Genomic DNA, 23463 nt, shown 5'->3' with positions numbered 1-23463 from the left:
ATTAAAGAGCATTGTTAGGCTTCTAGGTGTATATGCAGGCTTACAGTACCTGGTTTTCTGCATTCACTGGTCATAAAATGTGATTTGATCGGCATCTAAGTCACAAGTACACACAATGTGCTTAGGCTAATAACACACAAACAATTATAATCTTTCATGTCTTTAGTGAACACACCCATTAAATATTCCCAGTGCTCGTGAACACTTGGATTTAATTACTGGTCGACCTCTTTCAGCATCAATAACCTCAAACAAGCAGTTCTGGTAGCTTCAGATCAGACCTGGCCAGTGTTCAGGAGGGATTTTGGACCATTATTCCTAAAACTGAGAGAATTAGCCTCAGCTAATGCTACCACAGTTGTGAACCTGCAAAATGAGAAGATGAAAAGGAACAGATTCCCTGATGACACTGGAAGATATACCCTTGTTCAGGTCATCTGAGGTCACTGGTGACATTGTGGTTTAAAATACTCGACCTGCGTGTATATTAGATGGAGGATCCAGTGCTTAAAGGACCAGCTCTGGAGTCTGGAAGGATTAAATAAAACCAGAAGCTTCTTCTCTGCTGCAGCTGTTGTTTTGACTCTTCTAATTTGTGGCATCACATCTCACATGGTTAATCATAACTTCATCATGCTGATTTTTGTTTTTACTCCTTATCTAGTAATACTCAAGTAAAAAAAAATAATTAAGAGTGAACATATGTTTGTTACACTTGGTTTCTTTTTCGACCTTATCATTTGGAGGGAAAATAATTTCAAACTCATTTCATTTTCTAACGAAATTGTCTATAACCAGGTGTCCAGCCTTACTGGATTGGGGATTTGGACAGCATCATCATGAAGACTCCAGAGTTGTACACTAGACATCCTCATGGGAACGGTGGTTTATATGGAAACAGGAAGTCTATGTCCCAGCCACTACAGATTCCCCACACCACTACACAGGTATTTGATTTATCTGACAGTCTAAAGAGAACACATTAAAGGCCACACCTAATGGCCACGATACATGTTCATTAATGTAATTGTGAGGATTACATAAAGTTAAGAAAAATATGATTTCCTCCTATAAAGACGACACTGACAGCAAGGCTAAACCAAACAGACAAGAACAGTGAACAGAGCAGACATCAGCAGGCCTTCTCAAATTCATTAAATTGGGATTCTCAGTGTTAATTCCAGTAAAACACAGAAACTTCAGTCTGTGAACTGAAAGACAATGTACTTATGATCTGCCAGGAGATTCTGGCTTGATACTGGTTTCCAAAAATATGTAATGATAATAATAAGGGTTGTATCAGCTTTTTAGAATTCAGACATGAGTTGCAGCAGCTTCTCACCATTATTTTATGCTGCACCTGAGTGCGGTAAATGCTGCATCTGGTAGTTTGATCAGCAACAAAATGTTACCACTGACTGGTAGCAAAGGGAAGAATGAAGTCAACCCTGCCTTATATGTGTGGTGTGTGTATGTGTGTGTGTGTGTGTGTGTGTGTGTGTGTGTGTGTGTGCTACATGCTGCTCCTCTCCAGCCTGTGCAACGGCCCTCCCGCTCTCTCAGCTCTGCCCAGCTGGTGTACTCCTTTAGCAATGTGCCGGCCTTCATAATCTGCAGTATTGTGCTGATGAAGGGCCATGGCAAGGTAGAAATCACACACTACCACAACCACCACCACCAAAACTGCTTTATATGATGAGCAAAGGTTACCACAGGTCTCATCAGTCACCACTGCTCTCAGCAGACCATAATAACTGCATGACAGTAATTCACCTACACTGCTTAACTATTAACCTTTTCACAACTAAAAGAAGTTCCTTCACACACTTGTGATTTCCTCCTACAAGTGTAACATCTTGAGTTTTATGCTGTTTAGACTGTTACCTGCAGACACAAGACACTTTACCCATCACATGTTTCCATTCCTCATGGGTGTTTATTCAATGCAATTTAATATTTCATCAACTGGGCCACTTCATTTGTATTTCAACAATACACTTGTATGTGGTGTAAACAGTACTTCTAGGTTTCAACTCAAGGTCCACTGGCTACCTTTTTCCAGAACCTTCAGCTGCATCTGAAGGTCTTCACTGGCAGATGGAGTTTGCTCAGTGTAGTGGAGGTGCTGGATTGAGACCTCTGAACGAAGTGGAGGAATTTGCTAATTCTTTCTGACTGCAATCTCCACAGGGTGTCCTGTCAGAACAGTTGTGATCACTCTGATGTTTGATAATGCCAATCAGGAACCCACACAGTTATATCCATGCCACTCATTTATTTTAGATGCAGAATGTGGTGTCTACACAGACAAAGTAAATAAACATAAACAGAAATGAAGAGTATGCATGATTATTAAACATAAAATATGGCATAAAACACACATTAAATTCTAATCCAATAAGGGAATGTAATATAATGATGCAATCCAGAATACACATTAATGGAGAACAATGTATGCTAATAAAGCGTCTAACAAATGAGCGACGGTCTATTAATCGCCGCGTTGGTCTCCCACACAGTAAATTATAAGTTATAAAACATCCTGATCGGATGATAAGAACTTGTAACTGGCACCGACGACACCGTCACACATAAACGAACCAGATGTGACCGTCGGAAGATAAATATAAATGAACGGTGACAGTGGTACACGTCTTCAATAATAAACAAAACAACTCAGATACTAACATTCTTATGGATGCACATACACATAAAAGCAGTCAGAACACAGGATGAAAGTTATAATAGTCCCAGCTATGATCATACAGTCCAAACCGCGACGACTCCACTTCCCCGACTCTCGTCGTTCTCCTCCTCAGCGCAACACAAACAATTGATCAGCCAGGCGATCATGCACAGGGATGCTGATCATCAATGAACTGGGTGACCTTCTGTACACTCAGTGTCAGTGTGAACAATTTAAACATCTTCACTGTGAGTCTGAGCAAACTCCATCACCCACTACTGTTTACATAAACTATAACATCATCTGGATTTCTAGTCTTGGTTTACCTGTGTTATCTTTAATTATGATTATGATTACAGTTATTATTATAACATTGCTATTTAAAAAATGGTGTTAATGTTATTAATAATGTTTCTGCTGCTTTTCCCAGGGTCTGGGCTTTAGTATTGTGGGTGGGAGGGACAGCATGTATGGACCAATGGGGATCTATGTGAAGACCATTTTCCCAGGAGGGGCGGCCAGTGCTGATGGAAGACTGCAGGAGGGTGAGAAAAACCATAAACATGAAGGCTGGAACAAATGTTTTGTAAATGTAACTCCATAGGTTCCATGGATTGTTTTATACATTTAGACATGAGAACTGTGTACACGATAGTTCCTCCATATGAGTCATATATACATGTAATATTATCATGATATGCTTATGTCACTGAGTAAATGTACTCTTTACTGCTCTCTGACCTTTTTATGCATGTACACACATCCATCCGTATGTACTCATGGACATACAGACCATGACAGAACCGGCACAAACATTCATTAGGATTCAAGGATGAACTGATTACATTGTGGTCAAAGGTCAAGGTCAAGGTCATGGTGACTTCACAAAACACTGTTTTGGCCTTGTGAACATGATATCTCATTACTGCCTGGAAGGAACTTCTTCAATTTTGACATAAATGTCCACTTGGACTCAGAGATGAACTGATTAGACTTTGGTGATCAAAGGTCAAGGTCACAGTGACCTCACAAAAGCCTTGTTAAGGCAACATCTCTGTGCCTTGAGGGAATTTCTTCAAATTTGGTACAAGGATTCAAGGAACACTTTAAACCATTACTCAAGACTTCACACAGAAATGATGGAGAACTTGAAAATGAATATGTGTTTAAATGTTGGAAATTCCTCTCTAACAGTCTCATCATGCCAGCTGATATGTCACAGAGTGGATGTGCAGCCGTTTATGCTCTCAGGCCGTCTCTTTGTGTCTGTACAGGTGATGAGATCCTGGAGCTCAATGGAGAGTCTCTACATGGCTTGACTCATGATGAAGCCCTGCACAAGTTCAAAGTGAGGCAACTGCATTATGATCCTAACTGCTGATCAAAATAAAGCAGAGGTGGTAACAATATCATATCCGAGTGAACCTGATTTATTAATTCCAAAATGTGAAAAAATGACACTAACTGAGATTCACAAACTGAAAGAGTCTGCCAAGCAGTCAGAAAAGAAGGGAGTACAGAACACAGAAGCGCCAGTAAAAGGGGAAAGTAATTAGACATAATTTTATTAATTAAATGATAGATTTTTCATTTGAGTGAAAAAGTATCTTTCTGGATTAATAATTTAAAATGTATTAAATCTTGAATCTGAATTTTTACAATTATCTTTGTGGTTAAAAGGGTTTGTATCTCTAACACAGTATTTGAAGTTTGTGATTTCGAAGGTCACACTTTGATTATCATCACACATCACATCTGGCTGCCATGTCTTGAGGGGTACTGAGTTTAAAAGAAGTTTTAAAGCCTTTATTATTTAAGTGTAGCTTGTGTTTATTTAGTGCATAATCCAATAAATTTGTGCTCGATCAAGTAAACTCAAACTAATATTAATTAATTAATACATACACTATGCAAAGAGAGTAGGAGGCAGGATGGTAGGGGCCCAGAGATCATTTTTATTGGTGGAAGAATTAATCCAACCCTGGTTACATCTTCAACAAAGGATCAAACCCATTTACCAAAAAAAAAAAAACTAAGTCTGACAACAATTTTAGCCTGCCCACATTTCTGAAAGCACGTACCACTGATTTGAAATATGAAATGTCTTTTGAATGTCTTTGTGCAGCAAATCAAAAAGGGTCTCCTGACACTGGTGGTGAGGACCAGCTTACGTGTGGAGGCCCTGTGTGGTCAAGCGCAAGTAGGTCAGCTGTGCAGGTCGCACTCCCTCAGCTCCACTAAAGGCATGGCAAGGATCAGTGCTGACATGGAAGACAGCAGCTACCTGAGCAACACCTGCAGTAACACGCTGAGCGTTCCAGGTCAGCTTGTTAAACCAAGAGACCGCATCATGATGGAGATCATCCTGCAGAAAGGTCAGCCTCAGGGGACAGAACAGAAAGTCCATTAATCATTGAAGTTTTTATATTATGTCTTTTAAATTACCAAAAGCTTCTACTTACAGTTTCTCTAATGAGATGAGTTCACCTTTAAGACATCACTTCAGGATTTTATGGACAAGTGTGTGATTGATCAATCATTAATGAAAACATGTGTTAGTTGCTTAAAAGACAATTGTACCCAGTGTCTATGGTTCTGTGGCTCATTGGGGTGTAAATGTTAAATCTCTTTTGAAGTCAAACATCAGCCTTTAATGATGATGACTATGACAACAAAACTTCATTTGCATGTGTCATTTCCCAGAGGTTGGTGTTGGTCTGGGTATCGGACTATGCTGTGTTCCATCGAATGACGGATGTCCTGCGATCTACATCCACACCCTCTCTCCTGGATCTGTAGCACATATGGATGGCAGGCTCCGGTAAGGAGCAATTAGTACACTGGTTTATATACAATATGGGAAATCTATTGTAATAACAAGTAACTACAGTAAGAAATGAGAGTTAATGTGAAGGAGCACATTTCACTACAAGTTACTAAAAAAGCTGATACTGATGGGTACACTGTGTAATATGATAAATTAAAAGTATAGAGTACCATATGTGTTTATTTCAAGATTAATCTGAAAATACTGTCAACTTCTTTGTATTTTGTATGAATTCACTGAGTTACATTATATATGTAGGTGTCAAAGCTTTTGTATATGCTACTGTTTTTCCTCCAAAGGTTCATTTTTTCTTTCTTTCCAACACCTGAACTTTCCCTATCTAGGTGTGGAGATGAGATAATGGAGATCAACGACACTGTGGTTTACAACATGGCGCTGAATGATGTCTACACAGTGCTGAGCCAATGCACACCAGGTCCAGTCCACATCATCATCAGTCGCCATCCCGAACCCAAAGTATGCAAAGGCTCAACCTCATTTATTTGAATCAGTGTAGATTTATCTTTAAAAAAGCTGAGGATGAAATTGCATTTATTTTTATATAGTAACTACAACCAGCCTCAATAAGAGGCTGAAGTGTAGGTTTTTGGAAACTAATATGTAAACTCTTCAGCTCATTATAATGCTGGAAATAACCAGAAACAATACTGAAAATGTGATCCTTGTCCTATGACCCTGAAACTCACCAATATGTGATTCAAATATGTAACAGCATAAATTACCTTTTAAAAATGTAAAAAAAATCTTGTGAGGTGAAGTGCAGATGGGATGAAGTGCAGATGGGATGAAATCCCATCTGCACTTCACCTCACAAGATTTTTTTTTCACACCCCAGATGAAGAGCAAGCAGACTAACAGACTACTTTATTGTCACCTCACAAGATTTTTTTTTCACACCCCAGATGAAGAGCAAGCAGACTAACAGACTACTTTATTGTGATAGTGGACCAGGCTCCCACTGCTCCCTGTACCCTTTTCAAACAAATGCAGGAGTTGGGCAATGTTAAGACTGAAAGGTGTTAGATTAAAAAAAAGAAAAGAGTTCAGTGGAGTGACCAGATATAAAACCACCGCAGCAATCCAGATGGAGTCTTTGCTTAATTTATGTCTTTTCTTTTCCTTATATTTAAAGCACAATGATCAGTATGGGGTGGAATCAGCTCAAACTGTGCTCCAACTGGTTCAGGCTCTAGGCAAATTTGAGGGTTGAAGAAGAAGGGTGTGCTCAGCTGGGGGAGGGGGATCTTTAAAGACTCTCGGTCCCTGGCTGTTCCTCCTAATCTGGTTAGATGTATCCCATCCAATGGCTCCTGTCTTCAATGGTGGTCCTTTCTTAAAAACCCACATATTCCACTCCACAAGATAGTTATCTTACAGTTCATATTACAAGTTCCTTTTCCACACCAAGACACTCCAGGTCCACAGTTATCTGGGCCAGCTTCCTCCACACCAATGAGTTTGCTTTGATTGCAGATTGAAAATACCTGACACCTGTGCTGGGGAGGAGTTCTTCACTCTGCCTCCTCCTGTGGGAAAGTGCTCTTGCACTGTACACTGAACCCAATTAGACTCAAAACAAAAAGAATCAAATCATGCAAAGTAAAATGGCCACGTTCAGACTGCAGGCGAATCTGATTCAAATCAGATTCCTACTCAAATCCGATTTTTAGGGCTGACTGTCCACATTGTTTTTAGCAAGTGTCCAAATCGGATATGGCTCTGTTCAGACTGTGCCACATTATTGACTGATCTGACAGGTTGCTGTAGTAACGGGGCATCTGACGTCATATAATTGCGACAGCGACAACAACAAACATGATGGAGGCAGGTCACCTCAGTATATTGGCCTTATCACTGTCCAGTAGAGGTGCAGAACATCTCAGACGCACTAGACATTTGCAACACCGCAGGAGGCTGGTAGGATTATACACAACAATGCTTCGTGCTGCACTCACTGCTGGAGTTTCTGTGTAGCGACAAGTGTGGTGCCACCTGCGTAGAGTGACGTCACGGACAGTCAAAACCAATCTGAGTGTTTGGAGCTGTTCAGACTGAGACGCATCTGTCCAAATGCGATCTGAAACTACCTCCCAAAGGTGGTTTCGATCTGGTTTCCAAAAATCAGATTTCATGTGATTTGTGACTGTTCAGACTTCAAAAGAGCCATCCAGTTCCAATCTGGATGGGCTAAAAATCGGATTTTGGCTGGCAGTCTGAATGGGGCCAATGTGGCACAGCAAACACAAGTCAGCTTCAATAGTGCAGGCACTAATCATTCCCTCTCTATATCTCATAACAAGCAACATGTTTGGATTTCTTTTTGTTCTGACCAAACTGTGTGAAATGGAGGAAACTGACCTACAAAGACAGCACATGACTAAATGAGGCTCTGACCACATATGAATCTCAGGGCATGAACACACTGAGGACCTGAGGATGCTTCAAGGGATAATTTCAGAAGAAACAACTACAGCGCTTCAAGCACTTTGTTTGCTCAAATGGATTGAAGGAACCATCCCCAGCTGTGAGATTGCAGCCAGGATCCCATTGACTATCCCAGTTAGGGCTGGGGACACAGTAGAACAACCATGCAAGACGCAGAAGAGCAGTTGTGTCTGCTGTACTTAAAGTATAAAGTGAGATTTCCATGTCTTGTTTGATTATAACAAGACAAGGTTCTATATTAACACGGGTGTAAAAACACTCAGTCCACAGAGAAATGCAGAAAACCCATATTGAGAAACTTGTTTAACTGGTAACTGTTCAACCGTTAACTGACAATAAGAATTTTGACTCATTAATATTATCAATTGAACAGTTAAAATCCTGAATACCTATATGAGAGGCAATCCCCCATCAAGAGCACAACACTGTAAACACACCTGTCTGTGTGTGCATGTGATGACATTGCTCCTTGCAGTTGTGGGTGTCCTCAGTCTGAACAGAAGGACAAACTCGACTGGCAGTGAGAAAGGGGTCAATCAGCTTTTATAAGCGGGTTTACCCGTGTTTAAAAAACCTGCTCATACTCGCTAATTTTGGTGGAAAAAGGGTATATTTGTGATGTCACAACAAAATAGTCACCACCTTCAACCAGCCCACCCAGACCCACTGTCGAACTTTCTTTGGCGGCGTTGTCTCAGTAGCTGCTGCCCAGACAAAGCATATTTCTGGCATATTTCCCCATACACCGCCATCATGCTGCCACTCCATGCACTTGCCTTAGCAGTTCTACCAGTCTTTTGTCTGTAGTCCCAATCAATGTCATCGAAAAGTCAGCACGGTCTACCCAATCACCCACACTAATGTCTGACGGTCTTGGATTCTGTGGCCACTCCTGGCTGGCCTTAACACACTGGAACTGCACCAGTTCAGCCAGAGGGTCTAGCTGCCACGGACAAGCTCCTCTACTCTTGCATTGATCCTCAGTGCTACAACACAGCAGACAGTCACCCTGATGCCGCCAGGTGTTCCAGCGGTTTGCAAACAGAACCAGGCATAAGGCTCCAGTGTACAGCTCCACACAAAATCCAGGCCAGAACATTGTAGCCTGAATTTGACCATCTGTTTTGCTCATTTCATCACTGACTTACCCTCCCAATTACAAGTAGTAGGCTACAATCCATTACCTGTGGTTGGTCGGCCAGTGAAAACATCAGCCAATAGACCTGGTGTTTCTAGACCTCCAGAAAAACGCCTGAGAGAAGAGATGTAAAACTACACTGAGATGTTTTTTCCTCGTTACACAACGTCTCTTCAAACTCAGCATCCATGTGTGTTTTCCACCTCATACACAGTTGTTACAGTGGATACGTGGATATCTGCACCAGAGACTCATGTACACCCTGCAGTGATGATTACGTCATGCAGATGCAGAAAGTATAACATTGCCGTTGGACTCTACACTACAAAGACGATGTTTGTACTGAAATGTTGACATTCCCCATCTTCTTTGTCACAGGTATCAGAGCAGCAGCTGAATGATGCTATCACTCTGGCAGTGGAAAACAGCAAACTGAGAAAGGATAAGAGCCAGTGGAGTATTGATGGTAAAATATTTATTTGTTCATTTTAAATTTTCCACACTCACACTCGTATTCAGGGTTCTGGGTGGTCTGGAACTTCTAGCACTTTCCTCATGTAGCATGTCCTCCCAATTTTTGTCTGAAAAATGTCTCAAATATCTTATGTTGTCTTGCATGCTGCCAAGATAATTCATTTGTTCAACTGTCTGTATTTCTTTGTAGATGGGTCTTGTGACTTTTCTTAGTTGTAACCCTCATGCATTTTGAGTCAAGTTGTACTCTAGTAATTTCGTTTTTCACTTCCATAAAATTGGGGTACACACATAGACAGATTCATTAAAGAATAGCCCAAACCTACTGAAATATAATTAATTTTAGTTCTTTGTGTGCTTTACACTCCAAAAAGCTTCGATCCTACACTTGCCATAATACAGCTCAAAATTATGCCCATGTCTTTAAAACACCTCAGTCTGTAACCTTAGCAAGCTTCCTCCAGATGTGCAAAACAAAAGACAGCAGCTGTTTTCAACAGTAAACTGATTTTCATGTGTTAAAAATATTCCTATAGACATCAGTTATACTTATACCTCAGTGATTGTAAACAATACAAATTCCATTCATATTTAAAAATGCTCAGAACTGCACACTGGTAAGTAGTGAACATGGTCATTATTATTGCATTTGTATTCTATTAACACTTATGAGTTACAGAATGTATACAAGTGTATAGAGACCCATTCAGTACCATTGTATTTATAACTCAGCACCAGTATACAGTAGAAACACCATTCAAATTTCAAATGCTCACCATTGCACACTGATCAGTGATCACTGATAAGTGAATTATGATGACAGGGACCATTTGTGTAATTGCCTATATACCTAACACAGAAAAGCTTCCATTCACTGCCATTACATAGAATTCAGCCAAAACATTACATTACAATCACATTTAATTCTAGTTTTTATAATTATTTCATTATATTATTATTTCATTGTAGTTTTAGATTTATTTTCTGTTTCAGGGCTGCGCAGACTGGAGTCTTGCTCTCACAGCCGGCAGAAATGTGAGCATTGTCTAGAGAGGAGCTTCAGTCAGCTTATGGTTCGACGAGCACAGAGGACCATGACCCGCTCCTGCAGTGACAACACCAACAGCCACCACCACAACCACTGTCTGATTCTTCACAACCTCCACAACACACACCATAACCCACCAGCTCGTGTCCACAGCCTTGACACACCAAAAGTAAGCAACCACACAACACAAAATTGTGTTGTGTAAAATTTTCACACGTCTCAAAGTACAGATTCTGGGAACAATTAGAACTAAGTGCTGCTACTCTTAATACTCCTGCTACTACTGTATGTGTGGATTTTCACATATCATGCATATTTTTTTATTCTATTTTCTATGCAGTTGTTTTTTCCTCTGCCAGATTGTTGATGTAAAAAAATTAGTGTGGAGACGTTATCTCTTTTGATGTGTAGTAGTGTGTCTGATCTTATCGTGCCCCATTCTCTGTCCTGTAGTCTATGGCAGACACATGGTCTGAGAACAGACTGTCAGTGCCTGTGTATCCTGATGAAAAGTATAAAATCCCATACAATTCTAATGCTGCCAGCCTCTCCAGTCAGCAGGCCCTGGATCTGGCCTTCAGGGGCAACAAGGTACCACACACATCCATCCATGCATCCATCCATCCATCCATCCATCCATCCATCCATTTTAGTCAAATGTAAAACTAAAAGAAAGCTATTTCTAAATAAAAATTAATTAAATATTAAAGGTAGAGTCAGCAATTATAATCCAATACACTTTATAAATACAGGACAAGGGAAAGAAGAGAAGAGGGTAGATGCAGTAAAGGGGGCAGTGGAAGCGAGAGACAGTAAATCTGGCACATGCTAACATTTAAGGATTACTATGGGATGTACTAAAGGGCAATCTACACTTCTGTTTCTGCCAGCCTTTTGACTGGGTTTGATGCAGAGTGCAGACAAGGGGCCGGCAGAGACCATGGCGATATTAATGAGAGTGCAGCTACAGACAGTGTTGTGGTGATGCGTATATCCACAACATACACAATTCATACATTAGCTTTTGGTAATCAAAGGTCAAAGGTCAAGGTCACCATGACCTCATACTGGCCCTGTGGCCTGAACGCATTATCTCTGTAACACCTTGAGGGAATTTCTTCAAATTTGGACTTCACCTGGACTCAAGGACAAATGGTTTTGGTGGCTAAAGGTCAAAGGTCAGGGTCACATGTTTTTGGTCTTGTGAATGCAATATCTTGAAAACTCCTCAAGGTTATCCCTTTAAATTTGGCACAAATGTTCACTTCGACTCAAGGTTGAAGTGATTAGATTTAGGTAGTCAGAGGTCAAGGTCATGGTGACCTCACAAAACATGATTTTGGCCTTGTGAATGCAATATCTCAAAAGCTCCTCAAGGTTATTATCAAGGTGATTTTGGCCTTTTCAACGTAACATCTTTGTAACACCTTGAGGGAATTTCTTCAAATTTGGTACAAGCATTCACTTGGACTCAAGGATGAACTGATTAGATTTTGATGGTCAAAGGACAAAGGTCAAGGTCAGTGTGACCTCACAAAACACTTTTTAGTCATTACTCAAGACGGACAGTATCACAAAATTTCACACAAATAGTTAATATTTTACAAGACTATGACGAGTCACAGAGGTTTACAACTGTGAGGAGGTGATCCTAATTACCCTAATAACTCTAAAGGTTCCACCATGACTCCTGGGACATGTGTCAGTAAACGTGAAGATACTTCTGTTTGCCAGACGCTTGAGCTTCACCATTCTCTCCCTTTATTAGCTTTTTGCATTGTATTCTCTGTAAAATGTAGCAGTAAAATCTGTTGATACTGTTGACAAAATGGTGGAATCAGCCTGGCAGGAAATAATCACAACATGTTCAGAGTCACTGTAATCTTGGTAAATAGTTATGTGTTCTTGCGTGTATGTGGATGTATTTATGTGTGTATGTGTGTATGTATCTGTGTGTAGTCCAACTTCAGGTTGCGTGCTGCTCCACGTTGGTACTGCTGGCCTCATGATGTGACCAGTGAGGAGGGTTATAATGGAGACTCCAGTGGTTCCAGTAGAGAATCCCCAGTTAGAGATGAGGTACTGGAGCCCTCCTCACAAACCTGCCAGGTACAGCACTCAATTTATGTAGGTTTTTTCTTGGTCATTATATTGGCCTTTCACTGTCTGAGAGGTGCAAGTTCAGTGCCCATATTAGGATGTTGAAAGTATGTTTGAGACCTTAAAAGCTGTGAACTTGATCTGCGACTCAGTCTGTTTGTCACTTCCACTGTTACTTGCTCACTGCACTTTCTCAGTATATTGATCATGATAATCATATTTTCCTCAATGTACTAATTATGTGTCTCACTCCTCCCCCTCCACTGCCTGCAAGTTCTTCAGCAGTATATACAAGGCCTTGCGAAAGATCCTGAGGTTACTCTTAAGGAATGTATGTGGAGTGATGTGGCTAAATGTTTTGCTGGTGAAAGCATGCTTAATGCATTTGGCTTTTCATGAGTTCATAAAATGTAAAGCTGTCACCTCAGTCATAGACAATACAGAGAGTGGGGCAATTATCGTGCTGATGGTGGAACTGTTGGGCTTCTCTCTCATATATTGTGAGGTCTTGACCAGACCTTGACTCTGTAAAGTGCCTTGAGATAATGAATGTTATTGTTTGGTGCTATATAAATAAAAATGAATTGAATCAAAATTACAGTAATTTAACAGTTCAGTGTTTCATTGCTGTAATTTTCTTTATATATTTTTGGTACTACTCTTTGGTTTATAAGCTGTAACCAGTGGCTTTATTTTGTTAACATTTACAATTGCAGACTCAATGCATTGATGTAAAGAGTGATCCTTTATGAGTGCAACCGTGAAGTTGTTCTCATGAATGGTTTTGAAGTTATCATTAAATCATTAGTACATTATTTATTAACATTAATAAAGCCATAAGTTACATCTTACCATTCATAAGCCATTAATATCTTTTATAAAGAATGCTTTAATATGAAGTACAAAATGAGGGGTGCTGCATGCAATACTTATCAATTATGTCTCCACTGTTCTGCTCTAGTTTTTGTTATCTTATATAAATATATATATATATCAAAAGTATGTGGACATGAATGTATATATACTTTCAGAAAGGTTTGAAAAGCCATCCAAGTGGAGGAAGCAGATTAATCCCTGTGGGTTTTGGAATGAAATGTTCAGTAGTTAACACAACCCTCTCACTAGACAAGAAAGTGAATGGATGATTTTGAAAATCTTGGATATTGTTTTTTGATGTTCAGACCCAAGACTTTTACAATTCTGTCTTTCTTCAATCTGTGCATGACAACTATGATATGGTTAAGGAAAGACTGTGATTAGTGTGCATGTCAGCATGTAAGCATTCCATGTTTTGTGCCCTGATTCATCATACTTGTTGCTGGGCTGCTTATACAAGGCCTTTTACTGACTGACTCAAACTGTGAAAGCAGTAGATGAATGTGGATGAATGTCTGAGCGGAAGCAGGGTACATTATTGCACTTCTCTGTGGTTGCTGCTAGAGAAGCTGTCATGACACAATACTTCCTGTTTGTGCAGCAGGAAGGAGAACAAATAAGAGAAAAGTCAGATGAGAGCGAAGAAGATTTCACTCATCCAGACACCTCGGCCTGGACAGACGACAGACTACATATAGGTAGGAAACAAGTGTTATTACCTTACATTTAACACAACTTTAGAACTAGACAGACAATTGTTTTAACAATTGTCAGCTAAACCTGGTGCCATGGTTAAGGATTTCAGTAAAAAGTAACTGAGGTTCCATTTCCTGTTTGAGGCAGGGTTTTCATGTGTCAGTGACTAAACCTCAATCAGGATATGAGACTCGAGTGCAACTGGGACTGCAGCAATGTCGATGATCACCTGCTTTAGTTACAACTAACCAGCCAGGGCTCTATTAGCAACAGTATATTTCACAGTTCAAATTTAGTATGATTTACTTCACTTGAAATGACCCTAAACTGGTGCAGTGCGTGTTCAGATTGTGCTTGTGTAGCCTGGTGGGTGTCATGGGTTCTATTTACAAACTCACAAAGCAACATTATGTGATCACAGTGATAAATAATTAATGCCATTGTTTATGGTGTTCATCTTGTTAATTTTGTAATGTCAGTGATGACATCAGCGCATCTGATCCATTTCAAACTTCACTGGTGTATTGCCGTGGAGTGCAGTGTTGACTGTGAAGTTTTTTGGATAAGTGGTTCTCAAGAAAATCGAAAATACAGACTTAGAATAATCTATCAAAACCCTGCACAACCATCAAATTGTTACTCATTTGCCACAGCAGGCCAAGCAATCAGGCCCTACTGAGAGGCACATTTTGAATGGGAAGTGCACTAGTCTAACTATAAATGGAGGAATCTCTGTCTGCCTGTCTCTCTGTCTGTCTGTCTCTCTATCTTTCTGTCTCTCTGTCTCTCTGTTGATTTTCTCAACAACAATTGATTTCAAATTTGGTAGCTTTATTGCTGAAGACCCAAGGAAGTGCAGTGTCAACTGTGAAGTTTCTTGGATGAACAGATGTGCATGTGTGAACATGTTCTGACAATTCACATAAACCAAGAGGTTCACATCTTAGTCTTTAAATACTGTTGAATAGGTTTCATGAAATTTTGTGCAGATATTTATGGTTTCTGGACCACATATCCTAATTACTTTGGTGATCTCTAGCACCACCATGAGGTTTACATTTGTCTTTGAGTGAAATTTCTCAACTATTGAATGAATTGTCATGAAATTTGGGACGCACATTCATGTCTCCCTCTGGATGAAATTGAATAACTTTGGTCATCCCTTCACTTTTCATCTAGTGCTATCATTAGGTCAAAATTTTATTTTTCCAGTATGACAATATACCTGCAAAACTTTACTTACAGCTTTACTTTATGTTTATTGATAATTAGTAAGCTAAACCTGTTAGCAAGCTAATTAGCATGATAACAGGGTAAACTATATTGGTGAACATCTTAAACATTATTCCTGCTCAACAAGAGCATGTTGTTATATTCCTTGTGAGCATGTTTGCTGATTGCATGCTGTTGATTTAAAACATAACCTAGTAATACTGACAGAGGCCTGGATAATCTTCCCATCATTTTGTTCAGTGTGAATACATAGTAAGTCTCACACATTTCTACTTTGTGTTGACAGGTCATTCATCAGCAGTCCTCTGCTCACAGCCAAAGAGAGGAGCTCTGAGGAGGCAGGCTCGAATTGAACAACATACCCAAGAGCACCTTCAAGATCCTTGGGTTCGCCTTTCAGACAGCTCCCCTGAAGAACTGCCCGAGATCCATCACCAACACATAGCCTGTTATCCACAGCCTGTCAACGTCAGCAAGCCTGCCACTATGAGTGATGAAGAGAACACCACTGACTTCAATGGCACAACCACAGATGTGACTTCAGATCCTCTCTCCAACACAATTCCTGAAAACACATCTGAAAGTCCTCCAGGATCAAAGAGGGGACCCCCAGTGGCACCCAAACCTGTCTGGTTTCGCCAGAGTCTGAGGAAGATTCGAGATGGGCAGGACCAGAAGAAGCAAGCTAAACCTGCAGAGCAGAGATTTGCTGTGGGTTTTAACAGAAGCTTTGGCGCCAGATCTGCTTCGTCTTCCTCCAACCTGTCAATCAAACAAAAGATCCACTCATTTGAGACTTTTTCCGGTGCAGAGGGTGCGTCTAGTATGGAGAAGGGGAGCCACAGGAGGCCTGCGGCCCCTTCCTCCTCCCTTCCTCTGATGGAGAAGGAGTCTAAGAGTCACCCTGCCTCACATGAAGATTGTGGGAACAGCAAGCATGAAATCTCCAAAGAAATCCAGTCGAACGATTCTGCATCCGTTCAGGAGACAGACAACACTGTCGCCTCCTCCATGTCTGAAGCTTGTAGTCAAACAACAGCAAAGTCCTGTGAAGATGAACCTCTCTCCATTCAGACGATCACAGCTCTCCCACCCTCTGACAACATCGATACTGATCTGGACTCTGGGATAGAAAATTCTCATTCAGCTCCATCCCATGATGACCCAAATGTCTTGGCATCCAAACAGGAGTCTGAGCCAGAAAGAGTGACTCTCAGCAAGGTGCCACCCCCTGCGACATCCAATCAAGATGAAAGGGAAGCTCCTCCAGAGGGGACAGAGGCTGATGGAGCACAGAACCAAGGAAAACAGCTCAGCATAAATCCGAGTGCTGGTCCACCTACAGACAGTAATTCCATGAGAGGCCTAGATGAAGAGGGTTTAGGGAAAATTCTTGCATTCAGCAACCAGGTAATCTAGGAACTATGGTAATGTACTTCACTTGTCATAGTCAGAGATAATTGAGGTTTAACGTACCTAAACCTAGAGCTCAGTGCCTTGGAGTTGTTTCCTATAATTGAGACTCCTGACTTTCGGATATTAAAATTACACAGAGGTCCAGCTGTGAGGGCCATGAAGGTCAATTTGTGCAACAGCTACAGCAGTCGATATTTAAAATAAGTGGTTCAAGTTAACAATGATATCTTGTGAAACCAATATAACCAGTAAAAGAGAAAAAATAAAAGAATATCAGAAAACACTGCCACTTGGTGGCAGAAATTGGTAACTGCAGGGCTAACTTGTCTCCACAGTTCAAAATCTAGCATTGGCTGACCTGGGTAAGGGTGATTCAGTAGGGGTTGATATTTAACAGTTACCTTAATTTCTCTTCTAAAGTTTGACTAACCTGAGGGATTGTTTACTGATAAATGGACTTCTGGTGTTTGTTGACCTCTTAGTTATCTTTCTCCCAGATATCAGCAAATATTGCTATTTTGGAAATTATAACCAAAACTATGGACATAAGATAAATTGAAAATAAACCAGAAATGTCCTTTAAGGAGCTGAACAGTTTTCATAACACATTTTCATGTGTCATGTGCTGTTTTTATTCCAGGTTTCACAAGCATTGATGCGCTCTCTACCCATGAAGTCCAGCCATGCTCGTTCCCCAAACCTGCAGGACCCCTCTTCAGAGGATGTTTCTAACTCAGAGGAGTCTGGAGCTGCTGCTGATGGCACTGACAGAGGATTCTCTGTCAGGTAAGACTTCCACAGAGAGGAACAGGCAGTCATGACTGTTTATTACAGACTGCAAACTGTGACTGTTTTATATCCATAAGGAAGTGGTTTCAGGTCGAAAAAAAAAAATCTTCTTGTTTAACCAGAGAAACAGAGGCAGTCTATTTGCACCTGGGTGACTACACAGTAAGGAACACCCAGTGCCTCCCTAAGTGCTGAATGGGTTAATGAATGGGTAAAGCACAGGAAACGGGGGTTTGACTTGTTATCTTGTTTTTTTGTTTTTATTATTATTATTAAAATTATTATTATTATTATTATTTTTATTTTTTTAAGGTTTTAGTATATATCAGTTTTCAGTCACAGGCTATACACAGTGGTGTGTAACTCTCTGCTTTCTTCTTTTGAGACAGCTTGGCCACACTGAGAGATTGTACCATTGAACGAGGGGAGGGGGGATCTCAAGATGAGACAGGAGTCACTTCTGCTTCTGCTCAGTCTGTTATCTCAGCCATCCCTTCCCAGGAAATACAGGGGATGATCCAGGAAGTCTCAACTCTGGACGAAGACACGCTGAAGGTAGATTTTCATTTGGTATAACCCAGTTTCAACAGTTAATTTTCATAAAAAGTTCTTAAAAAAAAGTTCTCATGCAGCTATTTATATTCTTTTTCTGTGTTGTTTTTAAGTTTTCTTTGAACAGTCGGGACCAACAGTCTGAGACCATTTTTATGTGAAAACTCACACAATGATAATCAGTTTCAGAGCTATTTTTATATGAACTGATGACTCATTAAGATTCATTTTAATATTTATTTTTTCAGCAGATGCTTGTGTAGCATAATTATGCTGCCATTTTAAGATGGTGCCCTTGGAAAAGAGTCTTTGATCACGGTGAAAATATAGAATTTATAAACACGATCTAGAAATGACTGAATTAATGAATAAAATTTGGTTTATGTGAAGAGTTCCTGGTGGCTCAAAGTCCCTTCATAGTAATAGACCAGTTAAATATCTATCTATCTATTAGTAGTAACTCTGCTTCTTTTTTTTACCACAGCAATTGGTGGACATCCATGTAGTGATTCTGCATAAAGAGGAGGGAGCGGGGCTGGGCTTCAGCATCGCTGGAGGGTCTGACCTGGAGACCAAAGCTCTCACAGTAAGCAACTCTCACTACAATCATTTAGATTGAGGGTTAAACTGACAACTTTCTCTACAGAGCCTCTCAAAGTTGAGGAAAACACTGCACATTCATACTAAGTCCTTCCAAAGTTTTATTCAAGTATATTTATATATACAGAATAAAATGACAAAAAATAAAAAATTAAAAATTGACATATTTTCTCACTTTGCTCCAGTGGTGTGGACTTTGATTTGGAGAAATTGACATTAATTGTCCTCTTAGAAACATGTCACTGTTACTCTGGATATCCTACACCATTGTAATACATGGAAAAATGATGGTTGATTGTACTTGACTGTATCAGTTTTTTGTTTGTATTCTGTGTCCAACAGAAAGTTTGTTTTTATTCATTAAATATTTATATAACTTGTAAGTTCAGTCACAGAAAAAAAGGTAAGTATGTTGTATGACTGAATGTATTGATCTCAGTAAGTTATAGTAGTAGTAAACAACTGTAATGTTGGAGAGCAAGGCACTACAAGGCAGATTTTTGAAGGGAATCACAAGGAAACAAATCACACTTGTTTTGAATTCCTTTTTTTTCTCTGAAGTAATGAGTGGTCATGGAAAATGGTAGTTATGCAAAATCTCAGGCTGCTTACCTGAGAAATGGAGTTTAGGTAAGGTGGGGCATTTTATTTATTTCGCACATTATATCTCAGGTCATCTGGCAGTTTTTTCCAGAGATTGGGGCCAAAGTAGCTAAAGCACCTTCACCAGATTTGTATCTTGTTTTAGGTCCAGTTAGAAAAACAGCAGTGGATGATGTGAGAGCTCTGTCTGGACTCTGGTCAGTGAGCAGGTCATAAATATGGAGCTAAACTATTACTTGCTTTTAAGACTGTACTGAGAGTCTTGAAGTTGATTGGGTAAAGTACTGGGAGTAATCATCCTGTCACTGTGATTGGGCTGTTTTAGTGCTGTGAAGTCTTTTCTGAAACATCAACAAAAACATTACTTAGGATTAAGAGACCAATAATATCTGACAAAGCATTTGAAAAATTAACCACCAAGGCATCACATTATGGCATGGTGGGTAATACTTAATGTATACTATACTATTAGCTGTATTTGCATGAATGTCTCTTGGTTAATCTGTAAGTATTGTATGGAGGTGAACAGTTGTCCGAGACAGCCACACGATCAAGAGTGACCCTAACCCTATGTTATTAAAATCCTAATGATTTTTTAAAACTTTTTTGAAGTTAAAAAGGTGCAAATGCAAACATCTTGAATTTGATTAATTGATCTGTTTTAAACAGTAAAATTTCTGCTGATGTAAAGTGGACTGAGCATGTGATTTAGCACTGTGCACTTTGTACTGTAGGCAAAAGGGCAGAATTTAGATTAATTAGATCTGAATCTGTGTGTGTGTGTGTGTGTGTGTGTGTGTGTGCGTGTGTGTGTGTGTGTGTGTGTGTGACACTGGTTGTCTTCTGTGCAGGTCCACAAAGTGTTTCCCAGCGGCCTGGCAGCTCAGGAGGGAACCATTCAGAAAGGAGATGAGGTGCTGTCTATAAATGGGCAAACGCTGCGTGGTGTCACACACGCTGATGCCACCACTGCTCTGCGTCAGGCCCGCAGTCTGAAGCTGGCTGTGGTGGTCATCTGTAAGAGAGCAGAGGAGGAAGCGGGAGAGGGAGGGGGCTGCAAGAGTGAAGAGCCCAACCCTGCAGGTGAGTCGGACACAAGAGTGTAGTCCTCACACTTGAAGCGTTTGAGCATCTACAGGGTTTTCCCTTTAGGCAGACAAAACATTCTGTGGTTCATGTAGGTCTAAGAAGGTTTCACATTTTGTACTGTGAGATAAATGACACCTGTTAATATCTTAACTTTGAATTTTGCAGCTGCACAATACATTTGGGCTACATTTCAGTGTTTTGTGTTGCAGTGGAGGAGCAGGGAGCTGTGGTGAGTCTTGAGAAAGGAGCTGGAGGAGTTGGTTTTACTCTGGAGGGAGGAAAAGGTTCAATCCATGGAGACAGACCATTAGTCATCAGCAGGATCTTTAAAGGTACAGTCATGATGTGGATATGTTCAAACAAAAAATTCAAAAATTATACTTTTAAAAAAAAAAAAAAACCCACCACTAATCAACAACTGAGTGCCTTCATTTAATTTGCCAAAGCCGATAGGAAGTTGATTTTCTGAGAGATGTACAGTGAATGAAATTAGCCAAAGTGAATACAAAAAGTTGGTTACTTACTTTTTTGTTATCACACTTCAGTTATTTTGATTTTCTGAAACAAAAACTAAAATCTAGACTGGAATTGATCTGAACCAGTTCTGCACTGACACTTGACAATGAGCCACAGTCTCTGATTTATTCTCTGATGATGTTATTGTTTAATTTTGTGAAATAAAAAAACACGTCTCTAGGAACATGTTTACAATTAGAGAAGAAAAAAGCTTTCAGCACTGAAGCTCAGTTAATGTATTGAGACCAGTCACCGTAATATGTGAGAGACACCAAGAATTAAAAATGAGGAATTGTGTGTGTGTGTGTGTGTGTGTGTGTATGCCAGGTGGAGCTGCAGAGCAGAGTGGTCTGCAGTATGGGGATGAGCTGCTGCAGGTCCAGGGAGTCAGTCTGCAGGACATGACACGGTTTGAGGCCTGGAACATGATCAAGGCTTTGCCTGAAGGACTCATTACAGTGGTGATCAGGAGGAGGCAGGGGGCAACAGAATGAGGACAGAATGCTGCCAGGAGCTGAAGAGGCCAAAAGAAAAAAGAAAGAAAAAGAAAACAAGCAAACACTTGAGCACTTGAGGCACAACAATGTTGGCCTCAACAATCTCCTAGAAATCAGGTGTCAGCCAGTTGGTGTGGTCTATGGTGGATCTGACACCTTCTGAATATATTTCTATTATTTCTATTATAGAATGTATTTCTAATATTATTTATTATCATACATCATTTGGGGCCAGATAGCAAAGTGTATTGAAGGGCCAGCTCACCCATATGCCCCCAAAATCCACATCAGGCTCTGTTCAAAGGCTCTGTGTCCCCGTCTCTCCCTCAACATTAACACAAAAGTCCATGAAGTCCAAGCAGCTCATTAAGACCAGATTGTCCATGGTCTGACAGCTGCCACTGCCTGCACAGAGGCACTGTTGGTATTATATTGAATAGTATTATATTGAAACAATGTCCAATGTAGCATCATAGCTGCACAACATAATGGGCCTCTGTTACTGGCCTGAGTCTGCACAGCAAACGGTAACGTGGCACTGAGTATACCACTCAATGCCAGATTAGGATTGTCAAGCCATGGAAAACACATCTGCTTGGATTTAATGCACTTTTCTCAGGTGTGTTATCTTTAACGTCCCTTCAATACAAGTTCAAATGTTAACAATATGTTTAATGATATGTTCAGTGTAATGCAAACAAATGAAGTCATTCAAGAATATAAAATGATCATTTGATTCAACAGCCTGATTGCGAAAAGTAAGGTGTTCTCTTTTTCTTCACAATATCTGCCACCTCCAGTCGAAGGAGCAAAGGTTTTCTTTGGCCTCTTTAGAAAGTAATTTTTTGTTCATGCTCACCAGCTCTAGAATGAGTCGCTGAATACACTCTTTTCCTAAAATACATGGGATATCATGTTTGTATTAGCCAAAACTGTGACAGTGAGAGGCAGTAAAACTGCCTCCAACAAGACCAGGTCAAAATCTAGTACATGGCTCGACTGTGTCATAGGCTATCTGCATTGTGCCTTGTGTCAACCAGTTTCAGCCCTTCATCTGTTTGCTTCTCTCCTCCTCTCTGTGCTCACATACACAGCCTTTTAATACAGCCAAATTCCCAATAAAGCTGATCTCATATACATGTTTTTCTGTCTCTGTTGTCAAACACCGTTGGCAACATTGCTTCTTTGCACCAAATCATTTTGAAAGAGCAACAACCAACAGGGAAATATTCAAGTGGCCGGCTGACCAATAGTGTAACTTCATGAATCAGTCAGTGACAGAGCCATTTCTAGGGCTGGTTCAGCCAAAAGAACAGCATTGGTAAAACATATTGGTAAATAGCCTTGGCAGCCTGACACTGGAGTAAGCATGCTTTAAATATTATTTCATACCACAGTACATGAACAACACAATCCAATACAAAAGCCTTGCAACAAATACATAATGCAGTTGTACTGGACTGATTAAAGCTATGATGTGTCTCAAGGTTACAGGTTTCATTAGGTGTTGTTTTTATTGCTGTTTGGTTGATAATGAGAAGAAAAAAGACAAATGTCCAGTATATATTACGGTAAATGTCTGTGGATCTCAGCAGTGGTACTATGTGGAAGCAGATCAAACTCTGTTAAGCACTTTTGTTGATTCAGTAACTTCTAGTTTGACCAAGTTACCAGTTAAACCAAGCTCAACTGGATGTTAGAGTTGTGTTTGTGTCTTGATCCTGAACGTGCAGTGGGACATTTTGAGCACAGAAAGATTTTTTGCAAGCACATAAATTCTAGTTTTGGAGAGAAACTATCATTCAGTCCCCTCTGTTCTCAATAAACATACTTGTGTGTTTATTATTACTCTTAAAC

At 40.1% G+C, this 23463-nt stretch overlaps 1 protein-coding gene across 2 annotated transcripts in view; it reads left to right on the top strand.

Moving 5' to 3' along the window:
• Positions 1-22745, top strand: part of il16 (interleukin 16) — a 40546-nt gene extending 17801 nt beyond the window's left edge. For both annotated transcript variants that reach the window (XM_071488283.1, XM_071488284.1), the window contains 19 exons: positions 799-947; positions 1535-1645; positions 3117-3231; positions 3961-4034; positions 4812-5061; positions 5390-5507; positions 5858-5990; positions 9496-9583; positions 10585-10808; positions 11093-11230; positions 12599-12748; positions 14217-14313; positions 15831-16954; positions 17601-17746; positions 18139-18304; positions 18786-18887; positions 20356-20587; positions 20803-20925; positions 21437-22745. In XM_071488283.1, the coding sequence (XP_071344384.1) occupies positions 799-947; positions 1535-1645; positions 3117-3231; positions 3961-4034; positions 4812-5061; positions 5390-5507; positions 5858-5990; positions 9496-9583; positions 10585-10808; positions 11093-11230; positions 12599-12748; positions 14217-14313; positions 15831-16954; positions 17601-17746; positions 18139-18304; positions 18786-18887; positions 20356-20587; positions 20803-20925; positions 21437-21603 (3707 nt within the window). In that variant the 3' untranslated portion in view covers positions 21604-22745. The remainder of the gene's footprint in view (positions 1-798; positions 948-1534; positions 1646-3116; positions 3232-3960; positions 4035-4811; positions 5062-5389; positions 5508-5857; positions 5991-9495; positions 9584-10584; positions 10809-11092; positions 11231-12598; positions 12749-14216; positions 14314-15830; positions 16955-17600; positions 17747-18138; positions 18305-18785; positions 18888-20355; positions 20588-20802; positions 20926-21436) is intronic.
• The last annotated feature ends 718 nt before the right edge of the window (positions 22746-23463 follow it).

Source organism: Trachinotus anak, unplaced genomic scaffold (assembly GCF_046630095.1).
Source record: "Trachinotus anak isolate AG129_WGS33_773 ecotype Australia unplaced genomic scaffold, CSIRO_AGI_Tana_v1 ptg000011l, whole genome shotgun sequence".
Taxonomy (NCBI): domain Eukaryota; kingdom Metazoa; phylum Chordata; class Actinopteri; order Carangiformes; family Carangidae; genus Trachinotus; species Trachinotus anak.
Note: the sequence above shows the minus strand (reverse complement) of the source record. Positions and strands in the feature narration are given on the sequence as shown.